Genomic DNA, 11,802 nt, shown 5'->3' with positions numbered 1-11,802 from the left:
CTAGTTGCAAATTGTAATCCAAGAGATTCTGTGCACTGTGTTTTGGTCCAATAAGTAATATCTCTGTCTTATCGGATTTAATAGGAGAAAATTATTGGTCATCCATTCTTTTACATTTTTAACACATGTATTGGTGATAATTGAGATGACTCCCCATTTAAATGAACAATGTGGTAGCGGTCGGACAGGTAGGATCTAAACCATCTTAAAGCCTGCCCTTGGATACCTGTATAGTTTTGTAATCGATCTATCAGTATGTCATGATCTATAGTGTCGAACGCAGCACTAAGATCAAGTAAAACTAGCAATGAGATGCAGCCTTGGTCTGACGCAAGAAGCAAGCCATTTGTAATTGTATCAAGTGCATCAAGTTTCTGTGCTATGGTGGGGCCTGAAACCTGACTATGAAATTCTTCATAGAGATCGTTTTTTTTGCAGGAAGGAGCACAATTGCGCAGACACAACTTTTTCTAAAATTTTAGACATAAAAGTAAGATTTGAAATGGGTCTGTAATTTGTCAGTTCACTAGGATCTAGTTGTGGTTTCTTAATAAGAGGCTTAATAACCGCCAGCTTGAATGTTTTTGGGACGTGACCTAAAGACAACGACGAGTTAATAATATTGAGAAGCGGTTCTTCTGCTACAGGTAACAACTCTTTCAGGAATTTAGTGGGTACAGGATCTAACAGGCATGTTGTTGGTTTAGATGCAGTGATACGTTTATTTAGCTCTTCCTGTCCTATAGTTGTAAAGCGCTGCAGTTTATCTTTTGGTGCGATGAATGAAGCTGAAGTTATATATGCTGTAGAATCTACATTTGTTATTGTATTTCTGATGTTATCTATTTTATCAGTGAAGAAATTCATAAAGTCATTACTATTAAACATTATTTGTGGATGAGTGTTTTTGTAAAGTGTTGAATGTGACAAATGTCTAAAAGCAGGTCAAATATAAAAATGTGATTTTGGTTGGAATACGAAAAACCCGAGGCTTTACAGGCCTTTAAAGTTCGGCAGTTAAAGAGTAATGACTTAAATGTTTAACCCAGTCAGGTTTCTAATTTGTCCATGTCGTGTTAATTTGTCTAATTTCTGAAATAAATGTGTAAATGACGACCTATTTCAAACAGTGAACATGTCCCGTAAAGAACTGAACTGAATGACACGTGTTTTTGTAAACTACGTTACCACCCCATGAAAAGGGGAATTATCAAGTATTTAAGAGCAAAAAACTCACTTTAAAGATGTAATGGTAAAATCAAAGTCCGGACAATTTTACATTTTGGAACATTATTTCCCCCATATTTTGACATTTTATTGCCACAAGTTATTTGAAATATGAAAGTAGACAATTTACTTGTATTTAAGATGTTTTTTATGTATTTAAAATCTAATTCTAATTTGATGAGGACACCAAAATTGCGACCTCTCATTTTTTTCCCAAATGTTCATTATCCATTACATAAACAATAGATATATGCATCTACTGGAAAACTTTTATGACTTTTATTGTATGATTCACACGCACGCAACCAAGAAGACTCCCTTTCACAACTACAGGAAAAATCACACCCCACACACTCACACCCTTCATTATTCCTTAAAATAGAAATATTTCTGTTCCTTTGATCTCTTTTTCCTATTATGTTTGGTTTGCATGGTATAAATGTGACTCTGGAGCACAAAACCAGTTATACGTAGAATGGGTATATTCAATAGACAAAAGCACATTGTATGGGTCAAATTTATCGATTTTTCTTTTATGCCAAAAATCATTAGGATATTAAGTAAAGCTCATGTTCCATGAAGATATTTTGTAAATTTCCTACTGTAAATATATCAAAACTTAATTTTTGATTAGTAATATGCATTGCTAAGAACTTCATTTGAACAATTTTAAAGGCGATTTTCTCAATATTTTGATTTGTTTGCACCCTCAGATTCCAGATTTTCTAATTTTATCTCGACCAAATATTGTCCTATCCTAGCAAACCATACATCAACTGAAAGCTTATTTATTCAGCTTTCAGTATAAATCAATGGTCAAAAAAGTTACCCTTATGACCGTAGTTTTGTGGTCTACAGTCACAAATCATTAACTCCAGTCCTGACCTCTGCTCCTTTGATGTGAAGATACTGAAAGGGCAAAATATAATTATTTACTTTAGCTTATGTAACATCATTAACTAATCCATCTCTTTCATACTCATAAATGTAGTAAATTCCGCTATTCTGTGTTTACAGTTCATTACAGCTCTAAAATAAATATTTGTTTCATAAAGAGTAATTTTTGAATGATGAAAAGTGTTTTTAAAAGTTGATTGTAATTTCTCTTGTAGCCAATAATACTGTAACTTGTAATAATGTGGAACCTGGTACACCAGACCAGAGTGAGAGGAGGAGAACAGACTCAGGTGAGGAGGGGTTACAAACAGCTTACAAATAGGGCTGTTAAAGTGACTACAGAGCAGTTTCACATCCACTGCCTTCTCAAACATCTTACAAAGACACTGTTTGTCAGATTTTGAAAAGGAAACATGGTCACATTATCTCTTGTCCTGCTCTTGCTTTCAGTCCAGTGGTCCTGGGCTCAGGAAGACCCTCTTCTGCCTTTCTCTGAACACCTGGACCCCGAGCACAAGGTGCGGCTGAAGTGGGGATTTGATGAGATCCAGGGTACCATCTTGTTCGAGCTCACGGTCAACACCAATGGCTGGGTCGGTTTTGGCTTCAGCCCCAAAGGAGGAATGACTGGAGCCGATGTTGTCATTGGAGGAATTGGACCCGATGGCAGTTACTTTACGGTAAAGACTGATAACCGTCACAGTGAACTTACAACTAATTTTATATTCTTTTGATATTTTGTTCTTTATGTTCTTGATTCTTATTCATATTTCAAATTTTGTAATTTTTTTTAATTGGGTTTCCTAGTCTTTCACATCATCAAGACAATAAGTCACTTACAGTGAAGCTACAAATTTTTGTTCTGTATACTTTCAATTCTGATTCATCGTGTTTGTCACATTTAGTTAATAGGGATGTAGGCCTAACGGTATTATCAGTATCGTGGTATCGCGATAGAAAAACATGACGATATGAAACGATAAGTCTTCCAGGCAAAAAGTGTAGTTTAAAGCAAAAATTATATACCTATGAAATATTAATTTTCATTTATTTTACAGTAAAAAAAATTACTATTACTGTCATAGGAATAACAATAATATAAAATTGTTGTTATTATTATTATATTCTAATTTGTTTGGCTTCCTAAAACACCAGTGTGAATGTAATTTAGACAGAGACAGCATATCACAACTAAAAAGAGGGTTGAGCCCCCTTTAAAATTTAGGTGCAAGTCAATTCACTGACTTTTTTCTAACGTAAATTTTCTCAGTTAAGAACATGGATTGGAGCTCTTCATTTTGAACTCTCAAAGTGCATTAGATAGAATAAATTAACTTTTAAATGTACAAAATGTAAATTTTTTTCCAAGTCTTCATTTGTCTTTTTTTTAAATATCAAAATAAATATCGTACTGTGGACTTCATATCGAGATATTATCGTATCGTGAAATTTTGATATCATTACATCTCTATTAGTAAATTATCTACAGTATAAATTGTTATATTTGGGTTTAGTCTTTCACATCATAAAGACTGTGGCTGATTTAAGTCACTTACATTGGAGTTACATGCTCTATAAATATAATTTTATAGATAATTTTTTTTATATTTAATTCTTTTTTATTCTGGATTCATAATGATATGCATTTCATATGTGCTTCATTAATTATGAACTACATATTTAGTTTTCTCAGTGGCTGTAAACTGGGATATGTAATACAGTAAGTAACTTCATAAGTGCGACAAAGTCTGGCAAAGTCTACTTTTCTTATTAAACCAATAAACTGGATCTTTTTTTTTTTACTAGATGTTCTAAAATATGCAGATGCTGGTAACATTAACCTGATATTAATGTAAGATCTTGAGAGTCAAAGTGTTAAACTGATAGCCCAGATTGGAAACTACAACTACAACTGTAACTACAGCATCATAAAACACCTGTTGCTACGCATGCATACATGCTACATTTCTCTTTTCTGTTTTTCCGTATTCAGGACCGACATGCGGGGGGTAATTCAATGCCTGTGGTTGATCAGCAACAGAACTACAAACTCCTGTCTCTGACTGAGTCTGATGGGAAAACAGTCATGAAGTTTCAGAGGTCCATCGATTCCTGTGATAAAGATGATCTACCCATCACTGTAAGCCTGTTTAACCATTTTTCTTTGAACTATTCTTTACAAAGGAAAAGTAATTCAACACCAGCATGTAAACCTCCCCATTCATTGTTTGTTAGATGTACTCTGCAGTTTTATTCAGAAAACAATGATGGTGGAACTATGACATTTAGGCATGGGCCGGTATGAGATTTTGACATATGACATATGAAACATATTTTCTAATAATAATATCAAATGCTATAAAATCGATTATTGTTATTTTAGAGTTTATGCATAAGCATAAGAAGTTTTTGATTTAAATTAGATTGTATAATTTTTTTATTTTAAGCAAAAACAAAGAAAAAACTTTTTCATAGCTTTGTAACAGCTTTTTTCATTTAGCTCTGTAAAATTATTCTCCATAAAACATACATGCATGAAACATCAGACAGGCTAAATGAGAACGCAAATTCACTCTCTGCCAGTGGGTGGCGCTTATGGTACAATGGTGATACAGCATTTCCTTGGTTACAGATGTAAACAGCTGCGCTTATCCACCTTTTTCTTCCTGTAAAGACCATTGCACACTGAAGGTCCTTGTACACTGACTCTGACATTTTCGTATGCGTTTTTTGATGTTTTTTTTTTCTTCGTATTCGTCGTCCTTTCCTATCAAAATGCTTGTTGTGGATGCGAAAACACAGAAAATCGAACCTGATTAGATTTTTTTTATGACAGACGAAATTTTCGGAGGCAGTGTGTAAACATGATTGACACAACGTGAGGTCGTATTTATTTTTTAACGTGCAAAAATTTTGGACGAGGATTTCAGACTCAATGTGCAAAGACCTTGAGTCCGAAATTTTCACGGTGTAGCCCACCATGAAACCGGTAATCAGCCCATGCCTAATGGCATTGCAAAACAAAACCAGCAATGTAAAGGAATCCACACAATGTTAGGTCCACTGGGATCAGGGCATTTCTAAGAACTCCTCTCTAGTAACCAACTGTTGACCTTGTTTGTCAAGGAGCTCTCAGCTGCACTTCAGAAACACTCCTTAAACTGAAAACATGGACTGACTTTTAAAACTGAAATTCTAGATCAAAAATAGCTTAAAAAAATTATCAGTGGCATTTAGCTGCAATGTGCATGTTGCCAAAGAGCTTCTCATTTCATGTAAATGATCAAGTAAAAGTGATTTTTATTGCATGATCAGGATCTCCCAATGAAGCTGATCTATGCGTACGGACAGACTGATGATATCACATACCACAGTAACCGAAGAGGCACGAAGGAGTTGAACCTGTTGAAGTACATGCCTCATGTCAACCCTCCAAACAGCAGCTTTTTTGACATAACTATGGTCAATGTAAGAAAGATTTTTACTTTGTTGTTTTGCTGTTCTGTCAGTAAAACCAATTTTTGTTCCTGACATTTTATAAGCAACGTTTAAAACTTAGATTTGAACATATTTTCAAATGTAATTTATTCCTGTGAAGCAAAGCTAAATTTTCAGCAGCCATTATTCCAGTCTCAGTGTCATATGATCCTTCAGAAATCATTCTAATATGTTGATTTGCTGCTGAAGAAACATTTATTATCAATGTTGATGAATATTGATGAAAATGTTTTTATAACTTTTTAACATTTTAAATGTCTTTACTGTAACCTTTGGTCAATTTATTGTTTCCTTGTTGAAGAAAAGTTGTTGAAATTCTTACTGACTTTATAGCCTACTTTTGAATAGCCTAGTATTTTACAACGATTATCTAAATGGTTTATCTCAATTATGGAAAGAAAACCTTTTCGAAGTGCTAGTGAGTGTACTTTCACTTTACATGTTGCTTACATTTACAATCATTTCAGTTCACTGTACCAGCCAAGCAAACCTACTATCACTGTAAGATCATGAAAGCCCCGACGTTTGGTTCCAAACAGCACATTTATCGCGTGAGTTTATGAACTTAACACACACATTATCTATCCAATGATCTGTCAATCATCTTTATCTCTGACTTACTTTTACTATCTCCAGATTGAGCCAGTGATTGAAAACTTTGACCTTGTGCATCATCTGCTGCTATACCGCTGCCCTCCGACTGTGGCAGAGCCGCTTGAGGTGGAATGTTATACTGGAGTGGATGGAACCTGTATGGAGGTCGTGGCTGTGTGGGGAGTTGGCGGAGGGGTTAGTCTCACTTTTGACTGGGGTATAAATCATTTTCATGTGAGAAATAACCAAATTGAAGTCATGAATTACTTGAAGAAATCGTTAACCTCTGCGACCACATTGTTAAAATCAAGAATCGGATCAGTTTGGTTCTTAGAGGGGTCATCGGATGCAAAATTAACTTTAATGTTGTTTGAACATAAATGTGTGTTGGCAGTGTTTGTACACATCCACCCTATAATGATAAAAATCCACCCAGTGTTTTTTTTTAATCCCTATAAATAATATCCCCGTTCTCAAATCAAGCCGTTCTCAGCTTCTTGGCTGTGTGATGTCACACAGACTCAGTTGATTGACACTAGCATTTACCTTAGACCCGCCCCGAGTGAGCTGTCATCAGTCGACCATTGTTTCGACACCGGAGAAGGAGTAGACAAGAATGACTCCTAAGTGACTGACGTGTTCTGTTGTTGGATATAATAATGAACATAGCAGTCGTCATTTGCTCCCGACATCTGAGCCGCTGAAGACGCAGTGGATTACATTTGTTTCTAAAGGGAATGCGCCCCTGATCTGCCTAAATGTGTTTATGTTCATGCGAAACATTCGTGATCCAGTCTCACCTACAGAAGAAGTGAGTAGGTTCTTTTATGAATTTTTGCAAATCGCCTTTCCTAATATGTGCTAGTTAGCAAGTTCCGCGGCTAAAGTAAACAGTCTCATGAGAATGGCTCTCACCCCACAGAAGAGAGGGGCAGGATGAGCAGAGCACATTAGCATTTAAAAGAACATGGACTAAAATGGCTTGCTGTGAACAGAGCTGTTTTTGGCAGGGTAAAACGGGTGTGTTTTACACTACCATTGAGAAATTTTAACCAAAGTATGTTATAGACTTTTCATTAAGACCCTAAAGAATCAAATCAACTTGTGGAAAATGGGCATCTGATGACCCCTTTAAGTTAATCATTCAGAGCGGTTTTCTGAACTGATTCACTGAAAGAGCATGATTCATTTTCAGCTTTAGGGCCTATTGAAATAGTATTTATTAGGGTTGGGTACTGAAACCCGGGGGCCAATATGGCGTATATACATCTACCTATGTAACCGGTATGTACTAGAACCGAATCAGAACGCAGATTTCGGTGACTCATTTCGGTGCCACCAATGCTTGAGCGATCGATTGAAATATTTGTTCTCTGGTTCTCCGAAACGGACGTAAGAATCACCGGCACCGCGCGTGAAAAATAATTTCCCGACTGAGAAAATTCACGAACGCAAGTTGGAAAGCTCTAATAATACAAATCCAACACATCATTGTAGTAACACGAGTGTCCATTTTGTTTTCACATTCCGACTTAAAAGCACAACTCGGGAAATCCTATTTTGGGTCTTTTTTTATTTTTTATTATCGGTTCAGGCACCGTTTAGGCACCGAACCGTTTTAAAAGTACCGATTTGGCACCGGTATCAGAAAAACCCCAAACGATACCCAACCCTAGTATTTATATGTAAAACTTTCAAATTACTGATTAGCTTTTTAATTCAATTATATTTTTTCAAGGCTTTTGAATTTCCTGAGGTGGCAGGACTTCCAATAGGAGGAAATGTTGGAGATTTTTTCTACAGGCTGGAAGTGCATTACAACAACCCCAATAAAAGTGCAGGTCAGTCAGTCGTTTACAATGTGAAATACCACACTTTGATGAATATTTCAGATTTTGACGTGATAAAACAATTCTTTTTTTTCTGCACAGGTCGAGTTGATAACTCAGGTCTGCGATTCTATTACACATCTGAACTCCGTCAGCACGATGCAGCTGTTCTGATGACAGGGCTTGCGGTGGCCCCCGGGTATGCCATCCCACCCAAAGCCAAATCCTTCCTCACGTACGGCATGTGTGACACTGCTGATATTCCAAAGGTATGTATGTGCAGTATGTTTATCTACTCACATTCTCACGATCAGATTCAGCACGATCAGTTGTGTTCTGTGCTCTACAGGTTCTGGAGACGCCACATGATCTTCAGGTGTTCTCTGCGATGCTGCACACACACTTGGCTGGGCGGAAGGTGCGAGTCGGACACTTCAGGTAAACGTTTTTGACCCAAAGAAATAGTTCACTTAATATAACCTGTGTGCATTTCTTTCTTCTGTGGTTCATGACCTAAAGTTACTGCAATTAATTCCTTTTTTTGTAAATTCTTATTCTCTTCAGAGGGGGAGAACAGATCGATCTTCTAGTTGCGGATGAAAACTATGATTTTGAATATCAGGAAGTGACCAACTTGGGTAAAACTAAGACAGTGAAGTTGGTAAGTGCTGTTAAGTTTACACGGATTTCAAGCATAAATATCAAATATATGCACTGCACAATACAAAATGACACATTTATATACTGTAACAGTCTATATTTTAGTATATAATTATTGGCAATAAGTGAAATAAAGAAACTTTTTGTTCTTTCAGGATGACAAATTGCTGGTGGAGTGCACCTATAATACTGAAAACCGAGACACACTCACATGGGTTGGTACAGTTTCATAGAGGCTCATAGAGCCTGGTGGATGCAAGTACGTTTTCATATGTTCTTGATATGTGTATGAGTGCTGCCTTTTTCAAGACAAGTAAAATCTTTAAAAAAAGCATTACTGATGTATTTTATGTTGTAGAATAAAACGTGAAAATAACTTCAGCCAAACCTTATTTCAGGCATTGAACCAAAAATCCATTCAAAATTGACTTCAGAACCAGAACCGAAATACATAATTTATATAACTCCTTTTTTCTGCCCACAGGGGGGGTTCTCAACTACAGATGAGATGTGTTTGGCCTTCCTCTTCTACTATCCAGCTATGAATCTGAGCGGCTGTTCGAGCTTCCCTGATTTAAAGGCTTTACAATCTGCGATGGGAGCAACAGATATCAAGTAATCTAATTGAAAACCCTTATTTTTACTACATTTAGCTCTTAAAATGTGCCCTAATGATAACGTGTCTTTTATTTGATCATTTTGCAGTTCTTGGCTCAATATAATGTTCACGAAGACTTGGAATGACACAACTATCAATGAATACCAACAAACACTGAAGAGTATCCACCAGTTCATCATAGTCGTGGACTCACTTGTGAGTGTCCACACCTCCAAAATATCTGCTTCTGTTCTGACCACAGCTGCATTTACCTGACACACTTTTCCATTTGTATTTCCAGAACAACGCAGCTTCCTATAAAGGGACACTTCCTGATCTCAAAGTCATCCCACCTGAACCCTGCATAAGTGGCTGTGTGACCAAAAGTCTTGCTGTGCTATCGCTGCTCACATGTTTGGCAGTGCAATGGGCTTCCTTTTGAAACACTAATGCAAAATAGCACTGATGTAACTTGTCTGAATGTCTGAATCATTAAGAGAACAAAAACTCCTGGCTCATAGGGACAAGCAAGCAATTGAGCAAGCTATATGTAACTTCTTACTTTTTAAATAAATCATTAAATGGAAATGGACATTACACTTTACTTTCATTGCTTTACTTGTCTTTTATACATTCTACAATATGGAAACCTTTAAATATAGGTGGCGGTATATGTCTTTGACTTTAAAATGAAATTTTAGTCATAAACCTGGAAAATAATTACCTGTTTTGAGCCATGATATTCTCACATCTTATATTTTTACTTATTCATATATATATATATTAGGAATTCTCATTTGAGGTTTTAGATTTATTAGTAAAATAATGTCTGTGGGGAAAAAAAAACCTTTTGTTAAAACTTTTTGTTCTACGACATAAATTACATATTCATAGCAAAAAGTACATTTTGAAACATTTTAAATAGAAACTTTTTTTTCAAATTTTAAATTCATTCAGATTATTTTATATTGCATGGCATGGTTCCAAAACAGGGGAGACTGGGGATAGTTGTCACAGACAAACATTTCTCAGGGTACATTTATTTTTGAAAGCTAATTTCTGTAGTGTTGTGGAATGTTACCGTATTTTTGGTATTTGAATGCCTTTTGCTGCACAAATATGCTTTTGGCATATTTAGCCAAAATTTATTAATTATTATAGTAGGACAAACACTCTTAAAACATGTCTACTCCATGTATCGAAGAAGGAAATAGACAAAAACTGATAATAAATAAATAAACAGAGGTGCATCTTATTTATTTTTCTTTTACTTATTCATATATATATATATTAGGAATTCTCATTTGAGGTTTTAGATTTATTAGTAAAATAATGTCTGTGGGGGAAAAAAAACCTTTTGTTAAAACTTTTTGTTCTACGACATAAATTACATATTCATAGCAAAAAGTACATTTTGAAACATTTTAAATAGAAACTTTTTTTTCAAATTTTAAATTCATTCAGATTATTTTATATTGCATGGCATGGTTCCAAAACAGGGGAGACTGGGGATAGTTGTCACAGACAAACATTTCTCAGGGTACATTTATTTTTGAAAGCTAATTTCTGTAGTGTTGTGGAATGTTACCGTATTTTTGGTATTTGAATGCCTTTTGCTGCACAAATATGCTTTTGGCATATTTAGCCAAAATTTATTAATTATTATAGTAGGACAAACACTCTTAAAACATGTCTACTCCATGTATCGAAGAAGGAAATAGACAAAAACTGATAATAAATAAATAAACAGAGGTAAAGAAAAGAAAAGAAAAAGTAGATTTTTCTATACATATTTAGCTATTGTACTGAATATAATGCACTGCTTGAAAAGGACCTTGGTCATCTTGGCGCTGTTACAATTGATGGCACCATAAGATCCTGAGTGGCCTATAAAAGATTTCTATAGGCAACTTTGGCCCTCAAGGTTCACTGTCCTGCAGAGTTTAGCTCCAACTCTAATCAAACACATCTGAAAAATCTAACCAAAGTCTTCAGAATTACAAGCAGGTGTGTTTGATTAAAGGGTTGGAGCAAAATTGTGCCACATAGTGGATCTCAAGGGCCAAATACTGATTCCATCCAAAGTATTGAAACTATATTGAATATTTTAATTAAATATTGTTTATATAATTAAATATAGTTATTGCAGCTCAGGTAAAAAGATAGGCTACTGTTCAGTGCACACATGTTGGTCTTTGGTGACTATGGTCTTTCATAAAATGTTTAAAGAACATTGTTCAAATATGTTAAATAAATAAAACTGCTAAGCCCTGCAGTTAAAACTGCTTGATGGTCCAAGATTTAGTGTAAACATGCAAGTTGACTCCATAGCCTACAACTGTCCACAACAATATTCAAATGCCCCCATTCTTAAAATTACTTTAATTTATGGGAACTCTTTGTGTGTTAAAAAAGTAATCAAATTAATTATAATTAAAATCATTAAGTTTCAGGATTCCAGGAGCTGAATGTGTTCCCCATGGAGGTCTGCTGAGGCCC

General features: G+C 35.4%; 1 protein-coding gene across 1 annotated transcript; it reads left to right on the top strand.

Annotated features, from left to right (window-relative positions):
* The first annotated feature begins 2,528 nt into the window (after positions 1-2,528).
* Positions 2,529-9,913, top strand: LOC107553823 (DBH-like monooxygenase protein 2 homolog). Its single transcript, XM_016236126.1, has 13 exons — positions 2,529-2,804; positions 4,118-4,264; positions 5,440-5,592; positions 6,090-6,173; positions 6,259-6,411; positions 7,955-8,057; positions 8,148-8,314; positions 8,395-8,483; positions 8,610-8,706; positions 8,861-8,920; positions 9,190-9,320; positions 9,411-9,519; positions 9,605-9,913. Exons 1-13 carry the CDS (start codon positions 2,538-2,540, stop codon positions 9,743-9,745), a joined length of 1,701 nt encoding a protein of 566 aa, XP_016091612.1. The 5' UTR covers positions 2,529-2,537; the 3' UTR covers positions 9,746-9,913.
* Positions 9,914-11,802: the final 1,889 nt, after the last annotated feature.

Source organism: Sinocyclocheilus grahami, unplaced genomic scaffold (genome assembly GCF_001515645.1).
Source record: "Sinocyclocheilus grahami isolate Dianchi unplaced genomic scaffold, SAMN03320097.WGS_v1.1 scaffold482.1, whole genome shotgun sequence".
In the NCBI taxonomy this organism is placed as follows: domain Eukaryota; kingdom Metazoa; phylum Chordata; class Actinopteri; order Cypriniformes; family Cyprinidae; genus Sinocyclocheilus; species Sinocyclocheilus grahami.
The sequence above is the reverse complement of the archived record's forward strand: the minus strand, read 5'-3'. Positions and strand labels throughout refer to the sequence as shown.

Coding starts and splice junctions, on each gene's coding strand:
- LOC107553823 (XM_016236126.1), top strand. CDS start 2,538: ATGGTCACATTATCTCTTGTCCTGCTCTTGCTTTCAGTCCAGTGGTCC. Junction 5,593..6,089: donor TTGACATAACTATGGTCAAT/GTAAGAAAGATT, acceptor CAATCATTTCAG/TTCACTGTACCAGCCAAGCA. Junction 6,174..6,258: donor CCAAACAGCACATTTATCGC/GTGAGTTTATGA, acceptor TACTATCTCCAG/ATTGAGCCAGTGATTGAAAA.